Genomic DNA, 20723 nt, shown 5'->3' on the forward strand with positions numbered 1-20723 from the left:
CCCTCCCCTGCCCTCCCCTCCCCTCCCCTGCCCTCTCCTGTCCCTTTGTTGCCAAGGTCGCCCAGGCTAGAGTGCAGTGGCAATATCTCGGCTCACTGCAACCTCCACCTCCTGGGTTCAAGCTATTCTCGTCCTTCAGCCTCCTGAGTAGCTGGGATTACAGGTGTCTGCCACCACGCCAGGCTAATTTTTTTGGCATATTTAGTAGAGACGGGGTTTTACCATGTTGGCCAGGCTGGTCTCGAACTCCTGACCTCAGGCAATCCACCTGCCTTGGCCTCCCAAAGTGCTGGGATTACAGGTGTGAGCTACTGCGCCTGGGCAGTATCTGTTTTCCTAACACTTTCTTAGCATTTCTCTACCAGTAGGCAATTGTTTAAAGAAAGAGAAAACCTTCTGTTTCCAGGGTGGTGGAGACAATAAATTGAAACATACATATGGAGAGGCTCAAGCTTGCTTTAAAGGATGTTTCCAAACTCGCATCTCCCTGCTCTGCATTTCTTAATTAAATGGTTTATGTTGGGATCTCCTCCTCCTGCTTCAGAAATCACATCTTTCATAATCTTGCGTGGCGAGCTCTGATCAGAAAACTTCCAGCTCCTCTTGGGGTCTGCATGGGACCCTCCTGTATTACCCCAGGAAGGACAGCCGGCCTGGAGAGAAGGGCTTGCAGGAGCTGAGCTAAGGGGAGGCTGCTGCTGCTTCACAAATGGGAATAGCTCTGCCTGGGAACACTGGGCTGTGCGAGCCACTCCTGGAGCTCATTTTCTCTGAGATGAGACCCCCTGCACCAAGTCCCACCCTGATCAGGGCCGTGTCCTGAGGCTGGCGTGGGTGAGCACCCGCCGGCTTCCTGCCGTTTCGCTCCAACCTTGTGCCCACATCACCATCACTTCTCTTGTCTTCTGACCTGTTCCCAAACTCAGTCCCCAAAGTGAGCTCTTCTCCTATAGCTGGCACATTCAGGGCAAGAGCTGTGTTCTCCCTGAGGGTTCTTGCTTCATGTTCACTGAGGAATGAAAAGGTGCTTCCAGGGCTCTCCTGGAGGTCTGCATCAGGCACCTGCCTCCGCCAGGGCCGGCGTGGGCTGCTTTATTCAGGAACAGTCAGGGGGATAAAATGCACGGATTGGCTTAGACCTAGGGAATGGGGAGTGGTCTTTTGGGGCGGGGGAGAAATGAGAGGCCCACTAGAGTGAAATTAAATTAGGGTTAATGGACAGAAGTGTGAGTAGCTTCTGAGTAGCCGAAACAGCCCACCTCTAGGACTCCATTTCTTCCTGTTGGCCTCATGGCATCGACTCCAGGAAGATGCTGTGGTTTCATTAGCCCCTGAGGAGCCATAGGTGGCTCTGGAGGGGTGAGGACCCTGGAGAGGGCAGGTGGGAGTGTCTCCTGCCGAAGGCCAGCCAGTCCTGCATCTCCGCTTGTGGAGAACACACTGTCTGCCAGGCGTATTCAGGGGCTGGGTCCCAAGGCACCGCAGCCCCAGTTCATAGCACAGAACGTGTCCATGGCTGTTCTTCTGCCCAATCCAGAAAACATGAGCTCCCTGTGCCATACAGTGGGGCCACATGATCCTCTTCTGCACAGGCCTGGGCCTTTCTCAGTCGGATCTGGGCACTGGGACCTCCCAACTCACTCCTGGTGGCATGCTGGTTTCTCAAGCATAATTTACCGTCCTTCTGGTAGCTCTTTCTCTGACAGCTGCCCACGGAGTCACTGTGATGACGGAGTGCAGGCTGCTGATGGCCTGGGCCCTCTGCTCTCTGCTCCCACCTCCCTGCCCCGTTTCCTGTGCTGTGAACGTTTGCACCCTGCCTTCTTCACACATATGTGCCGTGGCATGTTGTCAATGTTTTATTTTCTTGGAAACCCGTCTTCATTTGATCGAGGCTGCTTAATTCTGCTGAAGTGCTCTGCTGAATCAGGAAAATGTGTATCTTTTAAGTAAAGGGTTTTCTGTAGAAGCAAACATAGTGATTTAGAGAGGACCTGACGTGATTTTTGTGGCCTGGGAATGACAGGTGATCATTTCAGAAGTAATCGGCCATCACCCCACAGTAACCCCATAAATAGGGCTGTTTTTAAGAATTTTAGACTTTCCGTAACATCAGTCAAAGTCAATGAACCAGAACGTTGTTAATCAACACGGATAAATCTCAAGAAAGTCAACCCAAAGACAAACATCCAAAATGGGAGGGCTGTAGCATGCCATGACAACCCCACCACTGACCCAGCCGTTACTCTCCTGATAGCTATTCATGTCGTTTACTTGGGGGGTGTCCTGGGGAATGGGGTCACATGGTGAGACACATTTCAGTTTTGCTGATTTTTGCCAAATTTCTGTCCAGAGCAGCACTGACAGCCCACCAGTGTAGTACACGTAAAGTCTTGCCACCCTCACTGGTGTGAAACAGGATCTCACTGAAGACGTAATTTGCATTTCTCTGATTACCTGTGAGTGTGAGCCTCTCTCACCTGGTTATAGCCCGTCCCGTTTACTGTCTCCCTCCCAGCTTCTGCTTCCCCTCACCTTGGGTTTCAACCCCTCACCATGAGAACGCAAACGTGTATCAGAGTTCCCAGACCTGGAGCTGCTTCACCTGCACAACTACAAACAACAAAAACACAAAAACACACTTATTGAGGTGTAACTGGCAAAAAAACAACTGCACATGTGTAAAGTGTCCAAGGCATATACCCATGAAACCGTCACCCTTGTGAAGATGATGAACATGTGCATCACCCCGAAATTTCCCTGGGTCCCCTTTGTAATCCCTTCCTGTCCCTTCCCTGTCCCTTCCCACCCCCCTCCCCTGTCCCAAGGCAACTGCTAACACTTGTTCTTTCACCATAGATTAATCTGCATTTTCTAGAACTTTGTATAATGGAATTGTATAGTATGTACTCTTTTCTGGCCTGGCGTTTTCCACTCAGCAGTATTGCTTTGCTGAGCCATTAGTGTCAAGCTAAGTCCAGTTTGGTCACTGGACTAGTGAGCCAAGACCCTTCTGAGCACTCCACCCAGTGTCCTAGAAGTTCCAAGGTTTCCAGGCCAGCGGGTGTGGACTCAGGTTATTCCTGGCCCTGTGTGAGCTCCAGTTCAGTTCCCTGTAATCCTCTTGGGTGGTTCTTTCCCTCTTCTGGGGGCTTCCTCCCTGCACGTGCCAGTCTCTGCTACGCTGAGAACTCGAGGGGGCCCTCCGCTCCGTGTAGCTCTCTCCTCTCCCGTCACTGACCTTGGATATCTGAGCACCAGGGTCTCTGCCGGGTCTTGCCTAGGTTCCGCTCGCTGCTGCAGCGTCTAGGAACTGTCTCAGAGCTGAACTCCAGGGCGGCCGTAGAGCTCACTTCTGCGCTGTTTCCTGTGCCTCATGCACCGCTCACCTCACTGCCTGACGGACGCCCAGTGCTGTGAAAAGCACAAATTCACAAACTTGCCTTAGGTTTCAGTTGGTGCCGATGGGTGGGTGAATTCAGTCTTATGACACTGTCTTGGGCACAAGTCTCGACTGACTTCGTTACTTTTATGTTTCTATCTCACTTCTGGTGCGTGGAAATTTCATTTAATTTTTGAACTTGGCCATATCTTTTTAGTTTGGAAAGTTAGATTTTAAGAAATACACTTAATTTGTGGAGGGAAAAATTATGGAAGACTTTGAAATAGAACAAAAAGATTGCTGAATGCGCCTCATGGGAAGTGGGCGTTATGTGGGTTATCTGATTCTCGGGAGTCTGTGTTCCCCTCCGTGTCCCTGAGCCACCTCACAACCCTGTGAGTGACGGCATGCCAACGGGTTCACGTGAGCCTTGGCCACGGACATGTCGGTCTCCTCTGGTTGATTCAGTTGATTCTTCTCCCTGGACGTCGAGTTCTGCCAGTTTTGTGTGTAGTAAGCACACTGAGTTCAGCATTCGGGATGGGCTCGTGTATGTATGGTTCTTTGAATTTCCCTTTGAAGTGACGGTCACATCTCACAGCTTCCCTCACCCATTAACACATGAAATAATATCTTTGACGTGTGTTCATTTTATCTCTGTATGAGAGTCATGATTTACCTTGTTAAAAGTTATCCTTTAATATGTGGGGGAAAATTTCAAGGGGAAGGCTTTCTATGTTGTTGACTTAAGAAAAGAGTTCTTGTGCGTGTGCGTGCTCAAGGCCTGGGAAAACCTGGTTTAAACTGTTTTATTTGTGAACTTACAAAATAGCATAGCAAATAAGGGAAAATGTGAGACAAAGCAGACGAACAGAAATATGAACCGGCGCAGACTGGGGAGAGCCACAGAGCTTCACAGAGCACATCTCTCCTTAGACGGTTCTAGATGCAAACCGTGGGCTGTCAGATTCCCCCATTCTTTTCTAAGTAAAACCGCTCATCTTCCATGGAAAATAACATCATTTTTGATGTGGCGTATCAGAGGGCTCAAGACCACAAACATGACCGGCTACTATTAACAGCCACAGAGCTAGGCTGTAAAATAGATTAGAATTTTACAACCTTTGAAACCCATACCATTATTCTCACAGGAGTGAGGATTGCACCCCTGGGAGAGCCTGAGACGGTCCCCTGGGGGCAAAGCTATGATGGAAATTCTCCCATCATCTGAAATCTTCCACCCTGAAGGACTATATTGAGAGTCCTGTTTTATAGATTGTGTTATGAAAATATTATTTTTTCCTCTCGGTTGAGATCACTGATATACATAGAGGCAGTGTTAGCTTGTTCTGATTGTAAATGCTTTTTCAGACACACATTAAGAGGTTGTACTTTACAATCCAGGAGGAAAGTTTGCCGGCTGTAGGGAAAAATCCCAAGTCGTGGCATTGGAAACGGGAACCAGTGAGGATGGTCAATGCAGAGACCACTGCCCGTTCTTTTGATCTTTACGAAGAATGTTCTCCTAAAGCTCAGGCCTAGCCACACTGGGGCCCTGACTCTGTCAAAACTCGGGGACAGGAAACCAAGGTGGAGGATTCCTCTGGGAAACATGGAGCCCATGATTGCTGAGGCTGTATTTTAAGCTGGGCTTCTCTTTTCTTCTCCTGATACCGCACTATATCACAGCACAGATAGCTTTAACGTGAAGTTGTGGAGAACTTGGCAAGATTCTGACCAAGCCTCTGGAGAAAAATGATTTATAACATGAATATTCCATGAGCAAGAGGCACCTGAGAAGAAAAATAGTCTGGAAAGAGACCTAGAGGCAGAGCCAGCACCTTTGATGTGGGTGGACCATGGAACCTGACATGGGGCGGAAGGCTGGGGATGGGCCCCACGTGGGATAATCGCTTCCCCTGGTTCTAGCCTGGACCACACAAGAGATCCTTGTGTTAGAAAGAGAAACCACAGCACACGCTTCTGGATGCAAGCAGGTGTTAATACAGCTTCCAGGGCCCCAGGACGAGGAAGGAAGCCATGTCCCCTGGGGAGAACTGAAGACACCCACGTCCCAGAAGCCGGTTGTGGAGGCGTTGATTGTGCTGTGGGTCTTGGACTCACATGTGTTGACATTCGACAAATAGATGAAATTTAGGATGCTGGGAAGGAGGGGGAGGATAATGACTAATTATGGTAGCATTGTCCACAATGATTAGAGTAATGGGACAAAATTTAGAGAGATGATTTTGTGGCAACGACATGGGTGTAATTTTCGAAGCAGAGGAAATTGTTGCAGGAAATAATCACAGACTACACCCGCTGTGATAAACAGGTTTGAAGAGCTGCATGGAACGCCGCCTGGCGAGTGCCTGCTGGTGTTTGAGAGAAGCTCTGTGCTTCACCCATGAAGCTGGGTTGGACGGCATCAGTGTTTCCTAATGTGTTGAGAAATGCCGCGGACCAAAGAACGCTTGGAAGGGGAATGGTGGAGAAAAGGGGCCAGATGGCAGCGGAGCTGAGTCTGCACTGCTGTGGCCATTTCCTAGGGCCACCATGACAAATGGCTATGCCCTAGTGGCTTTAAACAACAGAAACCCATTCTCCTGCAGTTCTTGAGTCCACGAGTCTGAGACAAAGGCGTTGGCAGAGCTGGTTCATTCTGGAGGCTCAGTGGGAAGTCCACCCCTGCCTGTCTCCTAGTGACAGCCTGGCCTGTGACAGCCAACTCCAGTCTCTGCCCCACCTCCCCACGGCCTCCTCTTCCATGTGTCGTTGTCCTTTCCTGCAGTGTACAAGGACACTCTGATGGGACTGGGGGCTCGTCTCAATCCAGCACAATCTCATCTTCAACCCTGCATTAATGACACCTGCAAGGATCCCATTTCCAAATAAGGTCACATTCTGAGCATTCTGGGGAGACATGAATTTTGTGGGGAAACTGTTCAACCCACAGCACAGGTGGAGCTGGGATGAGACAAAAAATGGGTCTCCATGTCTGTCTTCACTGGTACCTCCCTAGTCAAGGATCCCACAGTGCTTTCCTAGAGGACTGACTGCAGCCACCTTCCTGCTCATCTTGCTTCTTTCTTGTTCATGCTTTTCCTTCTCTATGCCCCCGGGAGAATGAGCTTCTGTTATTTTAACCGTTGTCACTTTATTGGGAAATAAGAAGTATTAAGAGAAGCAGATGCAACTTCTTAGATCCAGAAGTTTAGAGCAAGAGCGGCTTCAGAGGTTCCTCTTTTGACGCTTTTCATTTCTGACAATATTTTTTTCATGGATTCTGGCCTTGCCCTCCCCGTGAGACTAGAAGTTCTTTGATGGCAGAGTCTGGGTTTTGTATTTCATAGCATCCCTCCAGAGGGCTCAGATTCCAGACCCTACACAGCACATTTTCAGTAGCTGTATCTGTTGCTTGCTGGATTCTAGGGAAGCATCGTGAGAGTCCTGGGTCAGTGGAGTTCCTCAAGAGGTTGTGCCCCAGGGCAGGTCGGCTTCTCAGCCCAACAGAAACCTCCATGCCCTTTCAGTGCTCTGTTTGGAATGTGCTGGGTTTGAGTTGCTGAGCAAAATACCATTGTACACATTTGCAGGCTGGGACTATATTTTTATTTTCCACTGGTCTTTCTTCATACCTGATGTTTCCAGATTCCTTCTTTTATCATTTCCTTTCCATTTCCAGAAATGTACTTTAGACATTCTTTATGACTGGCCTGTTGGCATCAAATTCTCTGTTTTCCTTTGAGAATGTTCTTGTTTCTTCTTCATCCCTCAAGGGTACTTTTTCTGGACAGAGAACTCAGGGTACACAGTTCATTTCCTCCAGCTCTTGACAGAGGCCGCTCCCTTCCATCCTCGGCAGTTCCTGTTGGGAAATCCACGCTGTTCTAATTGTCTGGCCCTGTAGGTGAGGTGTCCTTTCTCTCTTCCTGCTTTCAACAATTTATTTTCTTTGTCTTTGGTTTTTGGAAGTCTGATTATGATGTGTCTGGCAGTGATTTGTTTAGGTTTTCCGGTTTGAGTTTGCTCAGCTGCTTGAATCTTTGTGTTTATATGTTTTGCCAAATTTAAGAAATTTTGGCCATTGGACTGTTTTTCCAACCCCCCCCCCCCTTCTCTTTATGGGGCTGTAGCGACATGGATATTACATCTTCCGTTGTTGTCCTCACAGGTTCCCAAGGCTCTGTTAATTTTTTAAAATCTATTTTATCTCTGTTGTTCAGATTGGGTAATTTGTTGTTTTTTCTTCAAATTATCCTTCCATCCACTACTCTTTCCTCTGTCCTCTCTATTTTTATTTTTGCTCTTGAGCTATCCATTGAGGTGTGTGTTTTTTTTTCCGGTTTGTTTTTGTTTTTTCTGAGACAGGATCTCATTCTGTCACCCAGGCTGGAGTATAGCGACACCATCCCGGCTCACTGCAACCAGCCCCCCAGGTTCAAGTGATTCTTGTGCCTCAGCCTCCCAAGTAGTTGCTTTTTTAGTATCAATTGATGTGATTGTGTGATTTTTCTTCTTTAGTCTGATAATATGGCGAATTACACTAACTAATTTTCAAATATTGAGCCAGCCTTGTATTCTACAGCATTTCAATTGAAGACTAGGACTATATTTATATAGTACATTTTCTTTCTAAATCTTCATCCTGTGTATTAGGAGAATACGATCATCTTATGCTTCATGGGGCATGTGAATGTATGGGCACATAATTTATGAAACACTATAAGGAAAAGTGTTGGCACTTGGTCTCTTTAAGGAGCACATTTTCTAAATGGAGGAAATGACTCAATTGAGGATCCCATGTCTTCTATAGAAGAGACCCTTTTGCTACTCAAGTGAGTTTATCTCGATTCAGACAAACCTTAATGTTTTTCCCACTCTCATATGTTGTTTTAGAAAGCAAAGGGAAAGGAGAGTTTTATTTGGGAACCAGCGACTCCTCAAGTGCTGAGATGCTCCTTTTGGGTACACCGGTCTGGGTGAGCTTTCCTGCATAGATGCATATATGTGTAAATTAATTTCATCAAAATGCCCAGCTCTTGGGTTAGTGGTCCCGACCTACTGAGCAGGATGAGCAGTGCTAGGCAGGCTGTTATCTCAGCCCTCATTCATCCCTCAGATTCTCCCTCTCCTCTCTTTGTATGCATTTACTACCTTCTACTCCCTTTCCCACTCTCAGAAGTCCTTTTCGAATAAATCTTTCCTTGGCTCTTGTAGAAGCACGTGGCCATCCCATTCCCCACACTGATGCCATAAATATCTGCTCTGCACATCTTAAATGGTGCTGGGGTTCAGGGTTGACTTTTTTCTGCACCAGGTGAGTGGCTCAGTAGAGGTGAGAGAAGACGGAGTGACAGGGTGGCTTGGGAAGTGATTGACCAGAGTGAAGACACACCTGTTGGTGTTGCTCGTGCCGGGTTTGAGTTCTGAATGAGAGTGAACCTTGTCTGAAAAGCAAACCATCATGAGAAGGCTCAGGCGTGGACTCTCGGCTCTGTCTGCTGGAGCCACTGGCCAAGGCTGGGGTGCAGTGCCAGAACCCACCTCCCTCCGGAGACAGAACTGAAGTCACTCCTGTCCTGTAGGAGGAGGCATCAGATACAGGCCCTTAGCCTGTCACTGTCTGTGTTTCCTGATGCGGATCTGTCCTGGGTTGGGCAGCTTCCCTTGTACAGATCTCAGGTGAGAGGCACCCAGGCTCTGGGTCCCTTTTGAGACCAGGCTGGAGTCTGTGATGGGAGAGAGGGGGTCAGAGTGCCTGGAAGGCCCCTGCCGGAGGCCAGGTGTGTTTAAAGATGTGGTCCCTTGGCTGTTAGTGTGTGTGAGGAGAGGGGCGTTTTTATCAGTAGATGAGGGAGAGGTTTGCCTCTGTCTTCCCCATTTAAAGATGTGGTTCCTTGGCTGTTAGTGTGTGTGAGGAGAGGGGCGTTTTTATCAGTGGATGAGGGAGAGGTTTGCCGCTGTCTTCCCCAAATAAGGTAGGATAAAATTGTTGTGACTTGATTACCACAGACTCTGAATTTCTCTTCCTGGCTGGAAGTCTCCCAGGTTAGGGCTCTCTGTAGGGGTGGAGGAAGAGACCCGGCTCAGCCCCGGTCTTTGGGCCTCTCAGGAATGTTGGGGACCTTTTGAGCTGCCCAGTCCCTTGGGAGTTTCTGGGGACACCTGATGTCTCTGTGGTGAACTCTGGCAGGGGTGAGGCTGAGGTTAAACCTTAGAGCTCCAGGGCCAGGCCAGGGGCCTTTAGTCCCTTTGAGCCAAACCGGAAGCAAATTTGTGGGGCAACTCCAGACTCACGAACAGGCAGTAAAGAAATAAAACCCTGGGTCCAGCAGTCATAGGATTGTGGCTCACCACAAGATCTGAATTTTTTTTTTAGACACAAGAATCCTGGCTGCTCATCCCCTGCTATGGGGAGGGGCAGAGGATGTAATCGCACATCTGCAAGCACCGCAGGCTTTGGTTCCCTAGGGTTTCCCGCCGAGGCGTCTGCACCTGCTGCTCACTCCGAGGGGTGACTCCATCAGGATGTTTAGGGCTCGGGTGGCCTGTCAGCACCTTCCAGGCTGTGGGGCGGTGGCCCTGTCGGTTCACTCCCAACAGGGACGCCTGGCTGGGCCATTGTCCTCACCCCCCCGTACCCTCCCTCCTGCAGGCCGCCTTGCATGGGTTCATCCCACCGGAGTTCACGGAGTGCCCCTGTGTGCCTGCACCCGTTCAGGCTGTAAGGGAGAGGACAGACCCAGAGAGACCGAATCCTGCCCTGTGCTGGGGACCTGGGGAGGTGACAGGCAGGCAGACAGACAGGCAGTGACAGGTACACGCAAGATCAGATCCCAGGGAGCAGCAGGTGGGAAGCCTGCGGGCAGGAGCCTGTGGGAGGCTGTCCTGAGGAGTGGCCACGTGGATAGGGGGTTGTGGGGGCATCTGGGGAGAGGCATCACACACCTTGGCGGGGGCATCACACACCTTGGCGGGGGCACACCTTTGTGTCTGAGGAGTGGCCAGGAGGCCAAGGGACTGGAGGAGGCAGGTCAGAGGCCACGGGCAGATCTTCCCAGGCCTAGGCGCAACCTTGAGGGCCTTGGCATTCCCCTAAGTAAGGTGGATGCCCCCGGAGGGTCTGAGCAGAGGGAAGAAGCGATGGACTGGGGCTTTCACAAACCCTGGACAGGGCAGGGTGAGCAGGTAGACAGGCCGTCGCTGGGAGCCCTGCTCAGGATAGGAGTGGAGGATGTTAGCTTCAGGTCTGCTATCAGGGCTTGCTGACAGGGTCAAGGATTTGGGAGCTCAAAAAGTTGAAGGACAGAGTGGCCACTGACTGACAAGGGCATGACTCTGGGACAGTCCAGGGCTGGGAGTGAGGTCAGGAGGGAGGTTTGGACATGCTCCATTTGGGAGGCCTGTGGATGTCCAGGTGGGGAAGTTGAATTGGTGGTGGTGGAGCTGGAGCTGGAATGGACGACGGAGATGCAGATTTTGCAGTTTTCTAGCTGGGCACGTTGCCACCCTAAGCAAAGCTACTTTTGTTAGTGAGAAAGAATCGGAGAAGGAATACTGGTCAGATACTGGTCAGGCATCAAGGTCAGCCCAGGCCCTGGAGGAGGTGTGCCTGGCTTTGTCAGACCTCTCTGGGCCTCCTCCAGACCTGGCTTCTGAGCAGGGGCCGCCCTCCACCTCCTATATGTCTGATCGCTGCGCACCTAATCCTTCTGGAGGGAGATTTCAGAGAAGTCCCACCAAGCCCTAAAGACCTCAGCCACTTTGCTGAAGCCACCAGATCGGTCACCATGGGGACCTGGGGCTGGTTTCAGAACCCCATGGAAACTTGGAACCCTGGATGGGCAGAGGTCTGGGGCCGAGTGGGGCTGAGTGACTGCACACCGCAGCCTGCTCTGTTCTGGAAAACCATGTTGTGGGTTTGAGGATGCTTGTGTCTCATGCGTGGGGCTTGAACGGTCAACTCCGGGCATTTGGGTTTTTTTCTCTGCCTCTGGCCCAACATTAGACAGACCAGAATCTCAGATATTCTACTAGGAATGAAAGAATGTTTATCTTACCCACCAGACAGAAGGGTGGGGAGGGAAGGCGTGGAGTGGGATGAGCTTGGCCACTCTAGGCCTTGGTACCATGATGACTTTTCCAATGTGAGGAGGGTCCACGTGGCTGAGGCTGTTTGACTCCGCACTGATTTTGACAAGATTCCACATAGAGGCCTCTTTGAACCCCTGACTGTTCTCATATAAAAAGCCACAGCATATCTGCTTCTCCTGAAAGTTTAAAGACACTCTGGCATTAGCAATGCTTTCCTCTTGTTTCTGTAAGTCATCCAAAATTCTTCTTGGATAGAGGCCAGCTACAACCAAATAAATAAAAGGATAATGAATGGATTGGATCTTTTGATGGAAACCATTTGGCCAACTTCATGACAAGCAGAAGAAAGGGAAGAAAAAAAAGAAAACCTTTAAATTTTAGCTGGGATTTCAAGCAGCCATGGCCCAGGAGCTAAATTGAAAAGCTGTAGCGCTTTTGTAGACGCCTCTAAGTATTGCTTTTCTGAACTGACTGCAGCCCTGAGGTTAGGGAAGAGTGCCTTTCAGCAGGTAAACGTGTTCATTCCGAGCATAGCAGCTGTATAGATTTTCTGTTCTGCCGCTTTTTTTACTCCTGAAAAATGCCATTAGATGGAATTTGGATGCTCTGGGGCCATGGCCTTCCATGTTCTGGGAGGCACATGGATTCCTGTGGATCGTCCCCCGCACCCCGAGGCTCCTGGAGCCGACAGAGCCGGGGGACCCAGCAGGCCCATCCTCCATCTCTAACGTCACAAGCATCTGAGGGCAGGGCCACGCACTACAAGTCCATGATGTACCAGGCCGGGAGAACCAGCGGCCATTCTGGGAAAATTCCATCCCCAGGGCATGAAGAGACCGATAAAGATCAGGTGTAACTCACCTGTGCTGAGTGACATGGTGGGTCAGGGTGGGGCTCTGGAACCAGGAGGTCTTGACCTGAGTCCTGAATTGGCCCCTTCCCAGCTCCGTCACTTGCCGTGAGTCCTCCAACCACCATGTGGCTTCGTGGCTTCATTTGTAAAGTGGGGCAAGAGTGTGCGCAGCTGGCAAGGGCTGAGCATTGCGTGACTTCACTCATGTAAAACAGCAGGACCAGGCGCTTGGAAAAGGTTAACTATTGCCATCATTAGGAACCATCAAGGGGCTCACACACGTGATCTCAGTGGAGGCTTCTAGCAGCCTGTGAGGGGGTGCTAGAGATGTCTGGATGTCAGCAACAGAGGCTGACTCTGGTTCTCCTGAGCAGAAAGGTAGTTTATTGGAAGGATAAGGGGAACACGATGTATCAGAGTAAAGTCATGAAAACAAGACAAAATCCAAGGTCTTAGAAAATATCTTATATCACATTATTATATTATTTTTGTATTCGGCACAAAAAGACCAAAAATAAGCCCTAAGGAGACAACTGTATAAAAACGTTTTGAGTAGCCTAATGAGTGAAAATTGTTTAAAACTTGTTAATTATTATTGCATGTATGAAAGAATAAAGGTTGCCTTGTTGCAATAGAAATGCCCAAATCCCTTGCTTTCCAATAACATGAACCTAAGACAATTCAGTGTCACTCATCTCTGACGATCCAATGTGGACATTTCTATTCCCACAGAGATGAAGCCACAAGCAAAGGCCTGTTCGTGTGCAGGTCTGTTCTGAGCATGAACATCCTGTCCCAGAGACAAAATGCGCCCTCTGGAAAGAGCCTCCCTGGGCACCCCCTGCGTCCTTGGAGCCCTTTTGGGCCACGTCTCTGCTTAGCGTTGGGGGACCTGTCACACCCGAGTGGGGTGACCATGGGCCTGTAGGAGGCGAGACTCCAGCATTCTAGGGGGTGACCGCAAAACCAGGCCCTCAGCAGAGACCGCCTCCTTCCAGAGCCTTCTGTGGCTGGGCAGGGGTCTCCAGGCAGCTCCGCAGCCCCCGCGAATACCCCCTGGTGCTGAGTCTGCTTATACAGACAGAGACGAAGGGCAGCGACGCCGTTTTTCTTTTCTGAAATGGGAGGGTCGTGTGTCCGCAGCTCAGGAGGAAGAGGGGCGCAGGCTTTGCCGGTGGGTAGGAGTTTGGTTTGGACTCGGAGGCTGGGAGCCCCTGGGCTTTCTGTAGGGAGAGGCGGTCTGAGCCACGCTTTAGAAGTTGACCTGCTGCTCAGCGGGGACTCGGTGCAGGGGACAGGGGTGGAGGCTGCTGCATTATCCAGGTGAGAGGAGAGCCAGGTGCGCAGTGAGCCGAGGTGGGAGGAAAGCTGGTTGCCAGGGAGACGAGGGCGTGTCCGTCATCGCAAGGCTCCACCCACAGCACTATCCTGGGCAGAACCTTCCTGGCCCCACCCACAGCCTTAGCTGATCGGCTTTTGGAGCACATGTGACTTCAGGCCATGTCCTTATAGGTTGGCTGGCCTCTCGTGCCCTGCCTGTGTGGCCGTGGAGTGTCTGAAGGGGACGTTCTGGAGAGTCAGGGGTGAGTGGGATGCCATGTGAGTGGGAAGGGGTCATGTGAGTGGGGCGGAGTTAAGGGGGCGGGGTCTCCGTGGTTAATTCTCTAGTTTGTCTCTGGAGCTTCTTCCTCGTGGCTCCCAGGACGCTCAGGACCTCTCTCCCGAGGATAGAACCTCTTCACATGCACCTTGGCCACAGTGCAGGTGACCCCAGTGCTGCTGAGTCATAGAGGGCCATTTGTGCATGCACTGGTGGGTCCTGCGTGTCCAGGAGGCCTGAGGAAGGAGAGGGTGGAGCCCTGGATGCCGGGTTCAAGGCTCACCGGGGATGCGGGCATCAGGGTGCTCCCTCCCCAGCCTTTGGCTGACAACACTGAACTCAGTCGCCTCGTCCAGCTTCTGGTAGCTTCTGGTCCACACTCTACCCTCCTCTGTGGACTCCGTCTCTGCAAGGTTCTTGGAGACGTCGCGGCTGCTAAATTGCAAATGCAGAACCTGGGCTGTGGGTCCCGGCCTGGCTTCCTGTGCCGAGCTTTCAACCTGGGGCGAGGGGGTGATGTGAAAACACTTTCTGTTCAGTTTCGAAGCAAGCTGCCCTAACTCCCGATCCCCACGCAGTTTCGGAGTTCTTTCTTTTCTTTGTATTTTGAAACAGCAACGCAGTTTCCTCTCTGTGTGCCTCTCCGGCTTGCAGGCTGGCACCTATGCATAAACCGAGCGTGAGAATCAGGTGTCTGCGGGCCCCTTTCTTCTCAAACGGGACTCCTGAGGTTTCCCAGAGGAGACAGGGACTTGGGGACCTCGGAGGGAGGGACACAGTTTAGAGTTCAGTTCACACTGGAGGGCGGGTCTGCCACCAGACCAGCGTCCCACATTGGCAATGAACAGACAGGAAACTGAAGCGTCTTGGTCTTTGGCAAAAATTTCCTGCCTGGGATCTTCTGAAGTAGGGGCATCGGTGGGTCTCTGACCCTGGTGCGTCCCAGGTGGCCATGGGCTGTGCTTGTCTGCACAAGGCTGCCCCTCTGCCCGTGTCTCTTGGCTGTCCTCAGTTGCCTTTGAAGAGGGAAGCAGTAGGTTGTGAGGTTGGGGAGGCTGCTCTCTAGGATTGAGGTCTGGCCTCACGATCTCAAAATAAGACACGCATATGTCAGCACCATGTGTGTGGGGGGTGGCGCCTGCATTCTGTGGTCAGGACTTGTTCCATTGAAAGGGAGACCCCTTCAAGCTGCCTTAATGCCAATGAGGTCTCTGCAGGCTCTTGGGCCTGGGAGGCCTGGAGACGGAAGACTCGGGGGTGCCATGTTCCTGGGTCTCTGCTGTTGTCCTCAGATGGCTTGATCACATGTTGGAAGAAGGGTGTCTCTGGTTTCTGAAGGAGCCTGGGCTGAGTGGGATGTCCTAAGGGTCTGAGCGCAGCATCTGTGGGTGTCCTTGGTGCCCCAAGGCACGGCTCACCTCTGCCCAGGAGCCAGCACTGGGGAGAGTGACTTAACCAGACAGATCCACATGCAGATGGCACTAGTAGGGGGAAGGCAGAATAGTAAATCCCCACCATGAGCCCCTGCTCCACTGGGCCATCTGTCCCAGGGTCTCACCTGGCCTAACCTTTCCCTCCCAGCACTGGGGTGGCCCAGCTCATCAACCTGTCCTGAAATGCCTGGATCAGGGTCCTGCCCACCTCCCACCTTTTTCTTCCTGTGCTGGAACCAGGCTCTGAAAGTCCTGTCTTAGCCTCTGTCAGGCTGTGGATGCCTCAACCATGCTGGATTGTCTTATGACTCTTTGAAAGCAAGAAACATCAGCACCAAGAGAGAGAGGCTGGTTCAAGGTTTTTCCTTGTCATATCTCTCCCATTACTTCTGTTATCCTTGATTTCCCAAAAGGTGGGACATTTCAAGCACTCAGAGCCCTGAACCCTGATTAGTTGTGAGATGGGCTGGAGAGAGGGTGGCATAGAGGGCTGCCCCATGCTTTCCGCTGAGCTCCACCTACGTCTGACCCACTGCTCTGGGGTCAGTATTTTGGCTCCTTATATTGCTTTACTTACCATCAGATTTAAGGACCACAGTGCCGTCTCTCTTTTGCTTGGGACAATGATGAACAAATAGCTCCCCAACTTATTTACAGGTAAAACTGTGCACCTAGTCCATTTTCTGTTGTTATAACAGAATATCTGAGACTGAGTAATTTATAAAGGAAAGAAGTTTATTTTGGCTCACAGTTCTGGAGGCTGGGAAGTCCAAGTTCGGGCAGCCGTGTCTGGTGAGCACCTTGTGCTGCTTCATCTCTTGGTGGAAAAGGGAAAGGGGAAGCCAGCGTGAGTGAAAGAGACTGCAAGAGTGAGTCGAGCTTGCTTTTTGCATCAATCTAATCTCATGAGAACAAATTCACTCCTGCAACAACTAACTTGCTCCAATAACAGTGACATTAATCCATTCCCAAGGGCTCAGCCCGCATGACCTAGCTGCCACCTAAAGACCCCATCTCCCAACACTGCTGCATTGGGAATTAAGGTTCCAACACATGAGCTTTTGGGGGACACAGTCAAACCATAGCAATCCTTACATAAAAGCCAGCACATTTCTGAACAAGGGGCATTAACAGGCTATCATGAGAATCAAATTTTTCTCTTCTCTCTGCTTGCATCTCCTAGAAGGAGACACTTTGGTGTACCTTGCTCGTGAACAGTAGGCAATAAACAAGCAGTTGATTAATCCCGTTTGCTTCTCCCCAACTGGAAAGATCATGATGGTTGTTGGAGGGAGTCTCAGATCCTGTGGGAGATATTCCTGAGGGCTCACAGAGCACTCTCCATTAGACATACCCCAGTGAAGTGTGTCTAGTGGGAAATTAGGTTACTTGCAGTGGAGCCGGCCCTGTGAGGAGGCCTGCACTTCTGTCCAGCAGAGCTCAGCAGCTGCTGGCTTGAGGTTTCAGGAGGACGCTCAGGTAAATGCGGCTGTCCCCCAACACTGTTGAGGACTCCACAGGGAGGGAGCGCCTGATTCCCATTCCCCAGCCACCTGGTGATGAACTGAACTGGCTTCTGTGCCTTGACCAGGCCTCAGGGAGGCTAGTGGGCTGTGGGCACCTCCCACATTTCTGCATGAGATGCAGCCTGTACGCAGATGACTCACGTTCTGGCAGCACCACACTCCCATGTCAAAAACACACCCACCCCACGTCACACCGCTGGGAGCCCTGGAGGCCCCTTTCCTGGAGACTTGCTGAGAGCGTTTGTTCCCGGTCAGTGCGGAACTCCACACACAGGAATGAAGAGTCAATTTGCTTTTCTCATCCCAGGAGTGGAGGCTGTGATGGAACCTCTGACGATAGAGGGAGGGAGTTTCCCCATTTCAGGGTGTGATCTTGGCTGCAGATCTAAGAGAAAGCTAGCTGCCTTCCCACCCTCCGACCACACACATGCTTGGCTTGTTGTGGTGGTGGCTGTTTTCTACATTTCCTTTGAAGAGTGATTTAGATTTGAAGTCAGAGTGTCAGGACTTCCAGAGGCCACTGCGGCCTCTGCTCCCTTGGGGGCTGTGCTTCCACACCTGGGGCAGAGTGGGGGCTGGCGCTGGGTGAGGAGGTGATGGGAAGAGGTGCGTGGCCTCCCTCCTGAGGAGTCCTTGCCTCGAGTTGATGTGTATGGGTCTGGTTGCTTTCCTCCCCAGGTCACCAACTTATTTTTTAAATTTCCTTTGAATTACTCAAGTAACACACAAATACGCCTCCTTGTTAAAAACTTACATGTAATGCTATCTGCTGGAGGCGTTGGCTCTGGTGTAGCCTGGGGCCAAGGAAGCCTCATTACACCCCTCTGAGAACCAGGCTATGGCCACCGGTTTTTGTTCGTCTTTTCTATTATGTGGGGTTGGTGCTGCAGTTTTCCTGCTGATGCCTCTCTGTGGTCCAGGTGGCTGCAGGACACAGGGCCATCTGTTGTCTGTGCAAGAGTTCACAGCGGGCTGTGACTTTGGGAAGACAGAGAAGATGTCTTTTCCAGGCAGTTTTAAGAGACCCTGTGATAGATTAAAATAACCCTAAGATATGGGGCTGTGGGGGTGGGGGACAAAGCAAAAAGATTAAACATTCCATTTTGCCAAAACATTAGAAATAAACAGCACTAGGATAATTGGGTTGAGGCTGGAGGAGCTGTCAGACAGATGCTGCAATGAGAGCCCTGTGAGCGCTTTGATTCTGCAGTGGGGTCCGAGGTGCCTGTCAGGGGCACCAGAGCTGCTGCTTCCTGGGAAAGGAGGGGCTTTTGGTAGAGGCCAGGATGGCGCTCCTGAAGGGGGCTGCCCTCCTGCTCTGTCCTGCACAAGTCAGTGCCTTCCTGAGAGCTGGTCACCCTGAAATGGGGGAAGGGTCTCACTGGAGCAATGATGGCTCAGGAATGGGTCACAGAACAGGGCAAGCATCTGGCAAATAAGAGATGCTTGACTTGACTGATTGGGAATCCATCAGACACCATTTATCCCGGAGCCGTGCCTCTTCTGAGCAGACCTGGGTCCTGGTGGAGTTGCTGTTCTCCTGTGCCTCCAACTATGGCTCCTGAGGGAGTCTGTGCCTTTCATTTAGGGTACAGCCATAGCTGCAGGGTCCTCTGAGCTGGCACCCAGGAGCAGCCCAGGAGAGAACGCCAGTCTCCAGAACAAGGTGCTCTCATGGACCTGTTCACTGATTCTTTTGTTCATTCATTGAACAGATATTTAGTAAGCACCTGCTATATGCCAGATGCCCTCTAGGTCCTGGGGTTGCAGCCGTGAATGCGACAGAAGCTCTGTCCTTTCTGTAGCTGACATTGCAGAGGGGAAGGTAGCAAACACACGCAGTGGACAGTGGATATGTAACATGCCACATGGTGATCAGGACAATGAGAACATCAGTGATGGAATGCAGCTAGAGCAGGCAGGGGCTGGTGCTGGTCAGAACAGGTGGGGAAGGGAAGATCTCTCTGAGGAGCTCCTTCATGCAGAGGCCTGGCGCCGAGTGGGGAGGGAGCCTGTGGCTGCCTGGCGGGCAGTGGGGAGGGAGCCTGTGGCTGCCTGGCACGGAGTGGGGAGGGAGCCTGTGGCTGCCTGGCGGGCACTGGGGAGGGAGCCTGTGGCTGCCTGGCGGGGAGTGGGGAGGGAGCTTGTTGCTGCCTGGCGGGGAGCATCCTATGTGGAGGCATGTCCTAGGGGGAGGAGTGTCCCAGAGGGAGGACCCGGCACCTGCCAGGGCACTCAGGTGGGTTGGAGAGAGCGGAGCAGAGGGCAGCATGACCTGGGCCGGGTGACGTGGGACCACACCCACAATGGATGGAGATGGACATCGGTGGCTGTGCCTGTCCCTGTCTGAGGTCGCCCAGCTGTGAGAGTCTTGCTCTCATGTCAGTGCTGAGAACCAGGGGCCTCTTCAGCGTCATGCATCGTGTTTGTTTTCTTTCATTTCAGACACGTAAGCAGCACAGTGAGGCCACCAACAGCAGCAACCGAGTCTTCGTGTACTGCGCCTTCCTGGACTTCAGGTACCCTCTGCACAGGGGAGAGTAGGTGGGCACGAGGTATCCAAGCCCTGGCCCGCCCCATGCCAGCCCAGGGGAGGATCTGGGTCACCCATTTCCGCAGCTGACATGGTTGCGTCACACGAAAATTCCGGAAATGCTGCAGACATGGGCAGGGCCTGGCAGCAGTGCTGGGTCAAGGCCTGCCCTCAAGACCATGTGAGGAGGGGCCTGCTGTTGCATGATGTATCTGGACAAAGCCTCTGAATGCCCAGGGTAACTTTCAAGCCAGTGCAGCAGATGCTTGGGGGAGCTGGAGGATGCTGTCCATTGGGGCAGGCCCTACGGCCCTGGCTGCCCCCTCAGGGGGTCTTGGAGCAGCTGAGGAAGGGGGTTGGGGGAGTGGCTTCTGACTGGCCACGTTAGCGTTTTCCTGTTTGAACCCTTGCCGGCTCCACTGGAGCATGCTGACCATCAGGCCTGCCTAAACTCTGAGGCTTCAGTCTGTGCCACTTGGGCCCCGGCTGGGATGTCCTCCCCAGCATCTCCCATGTCCACGTGTCACACCTGTTTCATGCAGTCTCTTCCTGCCCTCCTAGCCGCCCCCCGCCCCTAGCTCGCCTCCACAGCTCACCTGCCCGATGTCTGGGGGATCTCCCACCATCACTCTGATCACAATTCTCCTCCAGACGTGAGCCCACCGTGAGTGGCTCCCACGGTCAGAGCGGTGTTGAAAACTCAGCTCCCCGCAGGGCCAGGGAGTGGATCCTCAGCTGCTGCTCAGCTGTGGTCCCCGGGGCTTGTTCCATGTGGGATGCAGGTCGCAGGTCCTGTGTTGTCAGGTCATGAGTTTTCATGGCTGGAGTTTGTTTTCATCTTTTTTTTTTGAGGCACGGTCTCACTCTGTCACTCAGGCTGGAGTGCAGTGGTGTGATCTTAGCTCACTGTAGTCTCAAACTCCTGGACTCCTTCGAGCCTCAGCCTCTCAAAGTGCTGGGACTACAGGTGTGAGCCACTGTGACTGGCTGTGGCTGGAATTTTTTTTTTTTTTTTTCTTTTTTGGAGACGGAGTCTCGCTCTGTCGCCCAGGCTGGAGTGCAGTGGCGCGATCTCGGCTCACTGCAAGCTCCGCCTCCCAGGTTCATGCCATTCTCCTGCCTCAGCTTCTGTAGCTGGGACTACAGGTGCCCGCCACCACGCCCAGCTAATTTTTTTTTGTATTTTTAGTAGAGACGGGGTTTCACCGTGTTAGCCAGGATGGTCTGGATCTCCTGACCTCGTGATCCACCCGCCTCGGCCTCCCAAAGTGCTGGGATTACAGGCGTGAGCCAGCGTGC

The 20723-nt window shown here is 51.8% G+C and overlaps 1 protein-coding gene across 1 annotated transcript in view; it reads left to right on the forward strand.

Annotated features, from left to right (window-relative positions):
* Positions 1-20723, forward strand: part of ADGRD1 (adhesion G protein-coupled receptor D1) — a 180287-nt gene that overhangs the window by 96129 nt on the left and 63435 nt on the right. Inside the window, exon 14 of the mRNA XM_023187255.1 lies at positions 19337-19410. Coding sequence (XP_023043023.1) covers positions 19337-19410 — 74 coding nt within the window. The remainder of the gene's footprint in view (positions 1-19336; positions 19411-20723) is intronic.

This window comes from Piliocolobus tephrosceles, chromosome 10, assembly GCF_002776525.5.
Source record: "Piliocolobus tephrosceles isolate RC106 chromosome 10, ASM277652v3, whole genome shotgun sequence".
Lineage (NCBI taxonomy): Eukaryota > Metazoa > Chordata > Mammalia > Primates > Cercopithecidae > Piliocolobus > Piliocolobus tephrosceles.